Source organism: Diaphorina citri, unplaced genomic scaffold (genome assembly GCF_000475195.1).
Source record: "Diaphorina citri unplaced genomic scaffold, Diaci psyllid genome assembly version 1.1 scaffold390, whole genome shotgun sequence".
Taxonomy (NCBI): domain Eukaryota; kingdom Metazoa; phylum Arthropoda; class Insecta; order Hemiptera; family Psyllidae; genus Diaphorina; species Diaphorina citri.
This window is the reverse complement of record NW_007377825.1, coordinates 68882-82817: the sequence shown is the minus strand read 5'-3', so window position 1 is coordinate 82817 and position 13936 is coordinate 68882. Positions and strand designations below refer to the sequence as shown.

The window sequence follows — 13936 nt, the reverse complement described above, 5'->3', positions numbered from 1 at the left end:
GAAGAAAAAAAAAAGAGTTAAAAGGTCGAAAATTTAATTTTTATTTGCCGTTTTGAGCACAAGGTCTATGCTCTATATTTTTCTTTATACATATAGAATAGTTCCCCTTAAATTAGTGCCGAAGGGTTAATTCTGTTTATATTTTCAGCGAGCTATTCATTCAAGTGGTACAAAGTGTACCTGGTTCTAGTCTTAGTAAACAATGTCTGATGACAGTGGTGTGGTGCATAGTCAACTGTTCACAATAAATCAGTGATAATCAGTGTCGACACTTCTGTTTATATTTCCAGCGAGCTATTCATTCAAGTGGTACAAAGTGTACCTGGTTCTAGTCTTAGTAAACAACGTCTGATGACACTCAGTGGTGTGTTTTTTTTTTTTTTTTTTTTTCCCAAGTTTAGTTTTACTTTGAAAAACCATCAATTCCATCTTGTTGACCCTTCACCTTGACCAATTATTATTTCTTTTTCTATTCTTAATTTAACACCATTTAATGTCATATTTTTCAATATCAAAAAAACTTATTTGATAACAATGAGAATAGCTACAACAACACTAATTATATTTTGATGGTTCCATTTTGATGAAATTAGCCAGCCTACTTAGCTTAGTTTTTAGCGCGTATCGCCTATGCCTAGTAAGCACTAGGCCCTACTTAGCTTGGTTTTTAGCGCGTATCGCATATGCCTAGTAAGCGCTAGGCCGCGGGTTCGATTCCTGCTCGGGGCGGATTTTATCCCGAACGGATAGGTTCGTTCGCGGAACACCTGGCTTTCTCCTTTTCTGTCTTCCTTATGTCTTAAATTTCGGGACGACAAGAGCTACAGCTCCCTCTATCAAACATAAGCACTAGGCCGCGGGTTCGATTCCTGCTCGGGGCGGATTTTATCCTGAACGGATAGGTTCGTTCGCGGAACACCTGGCTTTCTCCTTTCCCGTGTTCCTTATATGTCTTAAATTTCGGGACGACAAGAGCTACAGTTCCCTCTATCAAACATAAAAAAACTGAATGGTGTAATGTTTCTGTTTTCAGCTGTACATAATCGGTCTAGTGTTGGACAGAAAGTCAAAACGCGATCATTTTCAAAGCGCTGAGGTTTTTTTCACACACGGTAAGTAGAAGAGAATTCCTCAGGCATTAATTCTCTCCTAGATCTTATAGCACGCCCTGTTTATCCTAATGATTAGACTGAAATGATCCTGCTACAGAATGCCGTGACACCACAGATGCCGGTATGTTTTAAATCGATTTTTTCCGCATCTAGAATTCGTAGAAGAAGAAGAAGAAGAAAAAATCCTTGTTCCTCATTTTTTCTGCACTTGGAAACCTCACCTAAGTAAGCGCAATTGGCTAGACTAAACATGGCTAGAGAGTCTAGAGACCATCACCCTGGTGTATGACTGATAAACGATATATTTTCTCCATTTTGGCATCACCTTTTGGCCATAGCTAAAGCCGCTACAACAACAACAACAAAATCATGTTCTATTTCAGGTACGGGATTATTTCTCTCGCCCGTTTGAAAATCAAGCCTGGGCCAATTGGTTTCACTGCGCTTGTGTGTTTCTAACACAACCTGCTCTGCAGCTGGAGAACTTTAGTCCGGAGAAGCGGGCTCGAATTTTGGCGAGGTATAAGGATATGAGGCGAGATGCGGCCTTCGAAATACGCACCATGTGGTTTAACCTACGTAAGCACCTTTGAATCTTCACAAATTCACGTCAGAATCTATCAGTATAGTATAGAATAGAATATATCTTGTTTATCCTGCCCGAATAGGACTGAAAAGTCCCTTTACCCCAGCAGTCTAAGCAAGGTCTCGTATATTTGATCGGTTAAAGAATAGTGCATGTATCAGTAACAATTCAGTAAAAAGACCGTGCTTAACTTGAAAAAAAAAGTAACAATATAGGTACGTAATTATTGTTTATTTTGCTCGTCAGATGAGCAAGAAGAGGCATAAAGAGAAGGAAGACAGGATAGTAGAAAGCTAGCCGTTCCGAGAACGAACCCTATCCATGCATTATAAAATCCGCCTCTGGTAGGAATCGAACCCGCGACCTAGCACTTACAGGGCAGACGCGCTACCCTTCAAGCTAACTAGGCTGGCAAGTTATCTATTTTGATGTTTATCTAAGGCCAGCCTCTCATTATCAGGTAGTGAGTGCCTGGCCAAAAATAATTGAGAACTGATCAGATGTACCTGATAGAACCGCCACACACTCATCAGGTCTGTCTGGTGGAACTGATGGATTTTCATTAGGTATCAGTTTTCCATCAGTTCGCTTGATAGACTTATTATTGCTGCCACACACTATCAGGTAACCATCTCAGTGGTGTAGTGGTCAAGGCGCTCGCCCGGTAAACAGGAGGGCGTGGGTTCAATCCCAGCCGAGGTATGGAATTTTATCCTCAATATAATTTGAGCATTTGACCACAATAATAGTAGTAGCCTACTGCTGGAGTAAAGAGACTTTTCAGTCCTATGCGAGCAGTATAAATAAGCTCTATTATTATCAGGTGTACCTGACAGCGGTGTACCAGTCAGTTCTACCTGATAGTAAGTGGCCTAACGACTCTTCTGATAGATCGGAAGAATCGTGTGTTCTTCGTTCCCTCGCTTGTGGGTATGTTCCTGGAAGTGTCTCTCACTCCTGAACCAGAAGTGCGGTCTACCATCATCCCCATTTTCTTCAATATGATGGAGTGTGAGTTCTACACAAGTCGCGATAGAGAGGGCAACTTTATCAAGGCCAATTTTTCAGAGGTAAGAGCAACAGAAAGTATCAATCAAAAGTAGCAACCCAAAAGTTGTGAAAAAGCTCTGCTTTACCACAAAAAATTTTGAGATTTAATTTTATTTTTGATTGATAAAAAAAAGGAATTTCAATTGTGTTTATGCTCAATAAATGATTGTCACAAATGTCGTTCCCTGCTTAATGCACTACGCTAAATTTTATGACTTGACTTGGACTCGAACCACCAACCTCCTGATCCGAACAAGGTTGGTTGCTACTTTTGATTGTTACTTTTTAATATAGGAAAAAGAACAACGTCTTCACTTGAAAAAACGTCTTTCTCTTGTAGAAAAAATAAAATAAAATAAAAAATTACCTACAGTTTCCAAAGTTACTAGTCAAGTGAAGACGTTGTTCTTTTTCCTATATTAAAAAGTAACAATCAAAAGTAGCAACCAACCTTGTTCGGATCAGGAGGTTGGTGGTTCGAGTCCAAGTCAAGTCATAAAATTTAGCGTAGTGCATTAAGCAGGGAACGACATTTGTGACAATCATTTATTGAGCATAAACACAATTGAAATTCCTTTTTTTTATCAATCAAAAATAAAATTAAATCTCAAAATTTTTTGTGGTAAAGCAGAGCTTTTTCACAACTTTTGGATATCACATCATTGCTTTGTACCCAACGAACATAAAAGGTGGATACTTACCTTCTTTTGCAATCAATTTCCACAATCTTTTTACACTGTTGCCACCACTGGTCGCTACTCGATTGAAGTAGCTACTCAATTGCCCTCACGAGGCCGAGTGCACCCCGAACTCCAAGCACAGATCTGAAAAAACTTCGACCCCGCCGGGCATTGAACCCGTCTAGTGTGATGCAGAGGTCAGCACGGAGAGTGGAGCAAGAGAAAGTATTGTTGCGTATACCTCCTTTTTCTGTACCCGTAAAAAACTAGGATGCCGGAAGCCCGATCAAGTGACTGGGTTCTGGTCAGCACGGAGAGTGGAGCAAGAGAAAGTATTGTTGCGTATACCTCCTTTTTCTGTACCCGTAAAAAACTAGGATGCCGGAAGCCCAATCAAATGACTGGGTTCCGGCACTCTAATAAAAACAAAATTTCCTTTCAGTTTGAGAACGAGATGATCTTCAAGCTGGACAGTCTCATCGAGGGGGGTCTGGGGGACTGCGCCTATCGGACCCTGTTCCAAGACATACTGGGTGGTATGTGCGACGACCACAGTACCCTGGGGGAGCCAGGGGGAGCGTTCATTCGCACCGCTTCGAGACAAATAGACGCGCTACTTGAGTATCGCAGCCTGGTGAAGGATGCGAATCCGGAAATTCGGATGCGATGTACCGTCCGCTTGCTGGATTTCTATGCGGAGACCCCGCGTAAGGAGCTTTATTTGAGGTAAGCAATAATTTATTTATCTACTTACCATAACCAAACACAAGCAATCTAGCTTCTTGGTTATGGATAACTTTATTGAATCATTATTTTTTTCTTTTAAGTTATAATATACGTATGTATGACTGATCTTATAAAAATAAAGTATTTGAGGAAAAAAAAAAGTGTGGAGTAAAGAGACTTTTCAGTCCTATGCGAGCAGTATAAATAAGCTCTATTATTATCAGGTGTACCTGACAGCGGTGTACCAGTCAGGTCTACCTGATAGTAAGTGGCCTGTCTAACGACTCTTCGGATTTCAGGTCAGAATCGCGTGTTCTTCGTTCCCTCACTAGTGGGCATGTTCTTAGAAGTGTCTCTCACTCCTGAACCAGAAGTGCGGTCTACCATTATCCCCATCTGGAGTAAAGAGACTTTTCAGTCCTATGCGAGCAGTATAAATAAGCTCTATTATTATCAGGTGTACCTGACAGCGGTGTACCAGTCAGTTCTACCTGATAGTAAGTGGCCTAACGACTCTTCTGATTTCAGGTAAGAATCGTGTGTTCTTCGTTCCCTCGCTTGTGGGTATGTTCCTGGAAGTGTCTCTCACTCCTGAACCAGAAGTGCGGTCTACCATCATCCCCATTTTTTTCAATATGATGGAGTGTGAGTTCTACACAAGTCGCGATAGAGAGGGCAACTTTATCAAGGCCAATTTTTCAGAGGTAAGAGCAACAGAAAGTAAGACCTTTCATATTAGTCCTCTTAGGTGAGTTTTTTTTTTTATTATTTTTTATTATTATTATAATTTTTTTAAGAAAATTTTCTGCTTGTCCAGGATTCAAAGGCCTGTATGTGATGAACATTTGGTCCAAATTTAATCAAAAGTGGAAAAACCATTCGAAGGTTATTGTAGAACCACCAAACAGTCAGCTCTCATGGCGTAGTTATCTCGCGTTTGCCTTGCACGCGGGAGACCCGGGTTCGATTCCCGGCGGGGTCAAAAAAATTGTATCATACAAATGATTGATTCCGTGACTGGCTGTTGTGGGGCTCACTCAGACTCGTGAGGAAAATGAGTAGCTGTGTGATGTAAATGTGCATAGCGACCTGTGGTAGGTAAACATTGGTGTTCGGATTATTGAGATATTTGAAAAATACTACAATGCTGCAGTCAGCACCAAAGTTGTGATATAACAACCCAACTCTTTTCGTTCATTCAATTTCAGATGTGCCATAGAGACAATGGAATCCACTAATCGGTCCCTGAAAGAGCTGATCCTGTCTCACAAGAATGACTCTAGTCTCGCTCTACTCAGATGTGCCATAGAGACAATGGAATCCACTAATCGGTCCCTGAAAGAGCTGATCCTGTCTCACAAAAATGACTCTAGTCTCGCTCTGCATCCACTAAGTATGAAACTGAACATTTCAGATGTGCCATAGAGACAATGGAATCCACTAATCGGTCCCTGAAAGAGCTGATCCTGTCTCACAAGAATGACTCTAGTCTCGCCCTACATCCACTAAGTATGAAACTGAACGGCATAGTGGATGCTGCGGTCAATGGGGGCATTGTCAACTATGAAACGGTAAGAGGAAATTCAGTTGATCTAAGTGGTTATAACATTTGATTTAAATAATTTATCGAATCTGTGTGCCAAGTTCGAGTATTGCGAACTCTTTTTGAGCTTTTATGATGTTTTGGCGTTAAAAAGCGGCCGAACCGTACATTTCTCGATGTCCGGCCCGCGGACAATTTTGATCATATTAATTAAATATGGAAGCTGTCTGCAAAATTTGAGCGACCTGTGGCTAAAGGTAAAGTCGTGAGAAGCGGTAGTTCCTTTTGAGCATTTTCCCTGTTTGTATGCGTGAAATGGGGAGTGAAGATTCGTTCGTGGAATAGGGCCCAGGTCGTGCATTGGAGTCCACAATTTGAAGTTCTTGGGAAATTTTTTCGTCGTTGAACAGTGGTTTTTGCATTTTTGTCTTGCATCATCGTCCAAAAGAACATTTTTTTCAATGTTGGTCATTAGTTGAGGATTTTTTGTCGTGCATCAGCGTATAAATTGACATTTTTTCCAATGTTCAACATTAGTCTTGCATTTCTGTTGTTTGGTTCTGCATTTTTGGTCGTGCATCAGGAGCAGAACATTTTTTTTTTCAATGTTGGTCATTAGTTGAGGATTTTTTGTCGTGCATCAGCGTATAAATTGACATTTTTTCCAATGTTGAACATAAGTCTTGCATTTCTGTTGTTTGGTTCTGCATTTTTGGTCGTGCATCAGAGAGTATTTTGATAAGGGAAAGGTGAGTTGATACATTTCAGCCAGCCTAGTTAAAATGGGCTATCCCCATTTATAGCCTAGTTAAAATGGGCTATCCCCATTCATAACCTAGTTAAAATGGGCTACCCCCTATTACCTACTTGTCAAATAAATCACTATTATCTACTCACGAGTCACTATCTAGGCAGCCTAGTTACCTTCGGAGGTAGCCCAAAGCTGTGTCCTAATATAGTCGACCCCGTCCGTCGATCGAGGGCGCCTGAAACCGTACACTACCTGGACAACATAAATGATCCAGCGTTGAAATGCGAAACAAGACCAAGTCGTTCGCCAAAATCGAAAAGGTTTTGGGTGCCTCGTTTCGCGATCCTAAAGATTTGACGGAAGAGGTGAGTTGAATCCGCCTTATTACATGTGTCCCTCGGTGGTGTAGTGGTCAAGACACTCGCCTGGTAAAATCCCAGCCGAAGTATGAGTCGACCCCGTCCGTCGATCGAGGGCGCCTGAAACCGTACACTACCTGGACAACATAAATTCACCTCGTTGATACACGGTCGACTATTTTTGTACACAACTAAACTTAATTTGACCATAGTAATAGTGGTAGCCTACTGCTGGAGCAAAGGGACTTTTCAGTCCTATGCGAGCAGTATGAATAAGAACTATTATTATACTGGACATCTCTGTGTGGATATTTGTTCCTTCGTGGGCGAGCTAAGCCGTGGTTTTGCCGGGCTCAAACCCCATATGGGTTATGGGTGCGCAAAACTGGCAGCAGATGAGGAAATCTCCGTACTCCTGAATCATGTATGTACTTACCTACGGAAAGCATTTTTTTAATTCTCTTCCAATCTACCAAGGTCATAACAGACTTAAATAAGTTTCCATTTATATTTGATCGACAAGAAACTCAGAACATACATTTTTCATATAAATGGTATACCCACCCGTATAAGCAGAGCTTGTGCCACGGAGCATTGTCGGAGCTTAGCTTCCTCTCTTGTCGGAGCTTAGCCGACGAGAGAGGAAAAAAAAATTCAGTGCCCACCTTAAACCGAAGGGATAATCCCTACCTACTCTGCCTTCCAACTAAGTACGCTGGCAAGCAACAGTTTCATAAAATGCTCTGTGCTCAAAAGTGTCTAGGATTTAGCCCCTTGTGACTATCAGTCAATTTTTACTTTCTATTACCAATATAAATTGGGAATTAACTCTCTATTACCAATATGTATTGGGAACTTATACAAGGTACATATTCAGCAAGTATTGCAATCGGTCCAAATTTTCAACTCTTGTGCATTTTTTTTCACAGGTGGAGCTGTGTGTGGAAATTCTGAGCGACATCATGGGGTTCCTATGGAAGAGTCACACTGTAGAAGACATCGAGGAGATTATGTTGATTGTATTGAGGAGTGTAATACAGAGTGTTATTCGAATGGAGCGAGACACGAATCTGGTGGTAAGAATAGAATAGAATGGAATATACCTTGTTTATCCTGCTCGAATGAGACTAAAAACCCCTTTTACCCAGCAGTCTAAACAAGGTCTCGTGTATTTTATGGTTTTAATAACATAATATGACAAAAAGTTTAAAAGTGATAACTGAAGCGCCTGGTAAACAGAAGGCTGCGGGTTCGAATACCAACAAAAGATTTTTATCCTCCATCCTCCTTTGTTTATTTAAAAAAGTAAATTATAAAATAAAATCGAACCAGAGGTGACCGCACGTTTTATACATTTGTTCCCAAGTTCCAATGGATAAGTGAATACTGAAGTTAAGCATAGTTGCGCGTAGTTAGTATCCGGATGGGTGACCAACTGGGCAATCGCGTGCTGTTGGCTTTTCCGGGCGGCTTCTCCGGGCTCCTCTCAGGCTGGGTGAGGTGAGGAGGCGGATAGCGTGTAGCCAAATGGAGGGTAAAAACCTTCGTAGTGAGACAGTGACACACCCCTTGAAAATAAAGTACTTTTTTATGTTTTGTTTGTTGCATGTTTTTTTTTTTTTTTACACTTGGCCTTGGTGCTTACCGAGCAAATAAACAAAAATAATAATATTTATTTGGAGTTTTGAATCACTTTTCATTTATTATTTTCAGTGTCATCTAGTCGCCATCATGCTCTCCATATTTCGTCACATGACCGGACAGCATTACGAGTCCTACATCGCCCATCTTACCATGAGCTCCGATAAACTGGACTTTCTCATGGAAATCCTTCTGGCGTTCAAAGATCTCATAGCTCGCCCCGTATATCCCAATGATTGGACTGAGATGATACTGCTACAAAACGCGATCATTTTCAAAGCGCTGAGGTTTTTTTCACACACGGTAAGTAGAAGAGAATTCCTCAGGCATTAATTCTCTCCTAGATATTATAGCACGCCCTGTTTATCCTAATGATTAGACTGAAATGATCCTTCTACAGAATGCCGTGACATCACAGATGCCGGTATGTTTTAAATCGATTTTTTTCCGCATCTAGAAGTCGTAGAAGAAGGAAAAAAAAATTCCTTGTTCCTCATTTTTTCTGCTCTTTAACTTGGAAACCTCACCTAAGTAAGCGCAATTGGCTAGAGAGTCTAGAGACCATCACCCTGGTGTATGACTGATAAACGATATATTTTCTCTATTTTGGCATCACCTTTTGGCCATAGCTAAAGCCGCTACAACAACAACAACAACAACAACAACAACAACAACAAAATTATGTTCTATTTCAGGTACGAGATTATTTCTCTTAAAAAAAAATAAAAAAAAAAAAAAAAAAAAAAAAAATACACTCGTGTTAGAACAAAACGTGTTTAATGAGCGCGGTTTTTTGCGACTGTGAGAAGCAGAATCAAGAAGAGATATGTTTCAAGTTTCAAAACATCATTTTTTATTATTAAAAAAAAAATACAATTACCACGAGAATAAAAGAGGTGTGAGTAAAAATTACTCACGTCCACCCTTCTGGGCTTAAGGTGCTTCACTTACACAGTTTTGTATTTGAATGATAAGTAGAAACAATGTTAGGCATATTTTAAAATTATAAGGTACCCAATTGAACTAACCCCTCCTGGTGAGAAAATAACAGAATCTTCTGGCCAATCTAAGAATTATTTGCCAGCCTAGTTAGCTTGGTTGGTAGCGCGTCTGCCTCGTAAGCGCTAGGCCGCGGGTTCAATTCCTGCCCGGGGCGGATTTTATCCTGAACGGATAAGGTTCGTTCTCGGAACGGCTGACTTTCTCCTGTCCTGTCTTCCTTTTTTTCTTCAATTTCGGGACGATGAGGCCTTAGCGGTTACGGTACCCAGACTATGGGCAACTCTAGTGGTCTCCAGATTTTTCTATTACAGTCGAACCTGGATATAAGAGAAAATTTTCTGGGCCCTTCATTTTTGAGCCAAGAACCTGGATATAAGAGAAGAAAAACCTCGATATAAGAGAAACTGGATTTAGTGGAAACCTGGGTATTAGAGAAAAAAGGGTGGTCCCCTGAATTCTCTTATATCCAGGTTCGACTGTATTCCCCCATAAAGAATACGAGAGGCTGACGGATTTCTCATCGCGGGCTCTCAACTTTTTCCCCAACGCTGAACTCATGAACAAGCTAACCCCTCCTGGAGAGGAAATAACAGAATCTTCTGGCCAATGTAAGTATGTTTATTGTTTAACCATAGAAAAGTAGACTGATTTCCAAGTAGAATAGAATAGTAATCAATATACCCTGCCTAATCTGCCAGACTGAGACTGAAAAGTCCCTTTACTCCCGCAGTCTAAACAAGGTCTTATGTATTTGGTACACTCCGGCTCCATGTATTTGTTACACTCCCGGCTCCATGTATTTGGTACACTCCCGGCTCCATGTATTTGTTACACTCCCGGCTCTCAGCCGAACAGAAACAAGTACATTTTGGGCTGACGTAATTTATACTCGCTCATTAAATGAGCGCGGTTTTTTGCGACTGTGAGAAGCAGAATCAAGAAGAGATATGTTTCAAGTTTCAAAACATTTTTTATTATTTTAAAAAAATAGAATTACCACGAAAATAAAAGAGGTGTGAGTAAAAATTACTCACGTCCACCCTTCTGGGCTTAAGGTGCTTGACTTACACAGTTTTGTATTTGAATGATAAGTAAAAAAAAGGAACTTTAATTGTGTTGAGCATAAATGCTTGTCACAAATTTAATGTCGTTCCCTGCTTAATGCACTACGCTAAATTTTATGACTTGACTAGGACTCGAACCACCAACCTCCAGATCCGAAGTCCACGGCGCTAACCACTACACCACTGAGGTTGGTTTTGAATGATAAGTAGAAACAATGTTAGGCATATTTTAAAATTATAAGGTACCCAATTGAACTAACCCCTCCTGGTGAGGAAATAAAAGAATCTTCTGGCCAATCTAAGTATTATTTGCCAGCCTAGTCAGCTTGGTTCGTAGCGCGTCTGCCTTGTAAGCGCTAGGCCGTGGGTTCAATTCCTGCCCGGGGCGGATTTTATCCTGAACGGATAAGGTTCGTTCTCGGAACGGCTGGCTTTCTCCTGTCCTGTCTTCTTTTTTTTCTTCAATTTCGGGACGATGAGGCCTTAGCGGTTACAGTAACCCTTGAGGTACCCAGACTATGGGCAACTCTAGTGGTCTCCAGATTTTTCTATTACAGTCGAACCTGGATATAAGAGAAATTTTTCTGGGCCCTTCATTTTTGAGCCAAAAACCTGGATATAAGAGAAGAAAAACCTCGATATAAGAGAAACTGGATTTAGTAGAAACCTGGGTATTAGAGTAAAAAAGGGTGGTCCCCTGAATTCTCTTATATCCAGGTTCGACTGTATTTTTTTTCCTTTAGTAGGCACATGGAAAAGTTTATATGCATGTTAACCCCTTCAGTACAATGTTCAATTCTTTTCTTATATTTTTTTCCCCCTTTAGTAGGCACATAGAAAAGTTTATATTCATGTTAACCCCTTCAGTACAATGTTCAATTCTTTTCTCTATTCCCCCCCCCCCTTTAGTAGGCACATAGAAAAGTTTATATTCATGTTAACCCCTTCAGTACAATGTTCAATTCTTTTCTCTTATACTATTTTAACCCTTTCAGACGTACAAATCAACAAGGTGGACCCGATCATGTGCGCAGAAGACCAGCGCAAGTTCGCGGACAAGCCGATTAGTGAGCAAATCATCCGCTACTATCGCTGCAATCGCGTCCAGAAGTTCAAATACTCGCGCCCCTATCGGAAATCCCTCGAACTATCGAATGGATCAACAACCAGCCTGGTACAATAATGTTTACATTATTCATTTCTTGAATTAGTGGTTGACCCGTCCTTTGTACGAAACCAAGCATAACTTGGAAACGACACCAGAATGGAATGTGACAAATGAAGCCTATGCCACCCTGTGGACTCTTCTTAACAACCACAAAAAAAATTCATCTAAGTCAGTCTAGAGGACATAAAACAGGTCTATCAGCGTAACAGACGGAAATTTTTCTAATGTCATTTTTATGATCCTTTTTTTTTTTTTTTCCTTTAAAGCGCTTTAACACTACGTACAGTAGGTCGTTCGCGCTTATGATCCTTGATGTACAAGGAATAAAAATTTCACGATTCTAACCAGTGTACAGACAAATCTACAATTTTTTTTTTTATTCATATAGATTCTTGGTTTCCACTGTCGATTTTATCATATTTTTGTGCTGAAAAATTAATCGGTATTCTTGTAATTTCGACTTTATTTTTTATATAATTAGTTTTACAATAGAAACTAATTAGGTACCGACCTATCCCATCCGACGGCCTTTTACGACTATTTTTCACCTCGTTGATACACGGTCGACTATGTTTGTACACAACAGTCTTAAACTCTAATAGGTACCTTACAACCTTACATGGGGTTTAGGAATGTCATTATTCAGGTGTTTGTATATCGAGGTAAAGAGTACGAGAGGCTGACGGATTTCTCATCGCGGGCTCTCAACTTTTTCCCCAGCGCTGAACTCATGAACAAGCTAACCCCTCCCGGAGAGGAAATAACAGAATCTTCTGGCCAATGTAAGTATGATCATCCCTTAACCATAGAAAAGTAGACTGATTTTCAAGTAGAATATACCCTGCCTATACTGCCAGACTGAGACTGAAAAGTCCCTTTACTCCCGCAGTCTAAACAAGGTCTCATGTAGGTATTTGGTACACTCCCGGCTCTCAGCCGAACAGAAACAAGTACATAACCTGTTTTGACACTAAAAACTGACCATCGAAAATTTGACCCGATTACATTACTTTCCTTCCTATAGGATAAGGAAAGTAAAAGGAGAAAAATAAAGGCTAGTCTAAAAGAGTATTTTTTTTTTTATTTCTTAGTGCTTCCCCCGTTTGTTCACACCTAACATGAACACAACACTGCAATATTTTTCTTTTCGTATTTCCAGGATATCTCACAAGTCTTCCTCCTCAATTTCCTCGAGTATTACCGGCCTAGCCGGACCAGTTATCGCGGACGGGGTTCGACTCTTCGGCACATTCAACTCGCGTAAAGACAAGAAAGAGAGAAAGCGACGTGCGGTCAAAACAGAGTCCAAGTGCTCCCTCGATAGCAATGCATCTAGTCTGTGGTACACAGTGGGGGATTTGGACACGTCAAGTAGCAGTGGTCCTGTGACGTGCGGTCAAAACAGAGTCCAAGTGCTCCCTCGATAGCAATGCATCTAGTCTGTGGTATACAGTGGGGGATTTGGACACGTCAAGTAGCAGTGGTCCTGTGATTGAGCTTACAGAACAGGTAAGCTATTGAGCTTACAGAGCAGGTAAGCTATTGATCTTACAGAGCAGGTAAGCTATTGATCTTACAGAGCAGGTAAGCTATTGAGCTTACAGAGCAGGTAAGCTATTGAGTTTACAGAGCAGGTAAGCTATTGAGCTTACAGAGCAGGTAAGCTATTGAGCTTACAGAGCAGGTAAGCTATTGAGCTCACAGAGCAGGTAAGCTATTGAGCTTACAGAGCAGGTAAGCTATTGAGCTTACAGAGCAGGTAAGCTATTGAGCTTACAGAGCAGGTAAGCTATTGAGCTTACAGAGCAGGTAAGCTGTTGAGCTTACAGAACAGGTAAGCTATTGAGCTTACAGAATCTAAGTAGTCTCTAGATAGTAACGCATCTAGTCTGTGGTATACAGTGGGAGATTTGGACACGTCAAGTGGCAGTGGTCCTGTGATTGAGCTTACAGAGCAGGTAAGCTATTGAGCTTACAGAGCAGGTATTGAGCTTAGATAACAGAGTTCAGGCGAAAGCCAACGGCAATAGATCCGGTTTCTACTAGTTACTAGTATCAATGTCTCGATTACGAAAACCATTGAGTTATGGGGTTTCTGAAATAACCGACTCATTTTTATTTATTTATTTATTTTTCCACACCTGGCCTTGCTGCTTAGCGTGTAAATAAATAAATAAATATTTTTTTTGTTTGTTTGTTTTTTTTTTTTTTTTTTTTTTAAGGGGGAAACTTTTTGTGGTGGCACCCCTCTGGG

General features: G+C 40.7%; 1 protein-coding gene across 1 annotated transcript in view; it reads left to right on the top strand.

Annotated features, from left to right (window-relative positions):
• The window catches only part of LOC103508347, a 34555-nt gene that overhangs the window by 10864 nt on the left and 9755 nt on the right, over nt 1-13936 (top strand). Inside the window, exons 12-22 of the mRNA XM_026822977.1 lie at nt 291-366; nt 1053-1112; nt 1496-1693; nt 2595-2768; nt 3871-4154; nt 4256-4266; nt 4454-4555; nt 4683-4902; nt 5363-5485; nt 5569-5725; nt 6429-6446. Coding sequence (XP_026678778.1) covers nt 291-366; nt 1053-1112; nt 1496-1693; nt 2595-2768; nt 3871-4154; nt 4256-4266; nt 4454-4555; nt 4683-4902; nt 5363-5485; nt 5569-5725; nt 6429-6446 — 1423 coding nt within the window. The remainder of the gene's footprint in view (nt 1-290; nt 367-1052; nt 1113-1495; nt 1694-2594; nt 2769-3870; nt 4155-4255; nt 4267-4453; nt 4556-4682; nt 4903-5362; nt 5486-5568; nt 5726-6428; nt 6447-13936) is intronic.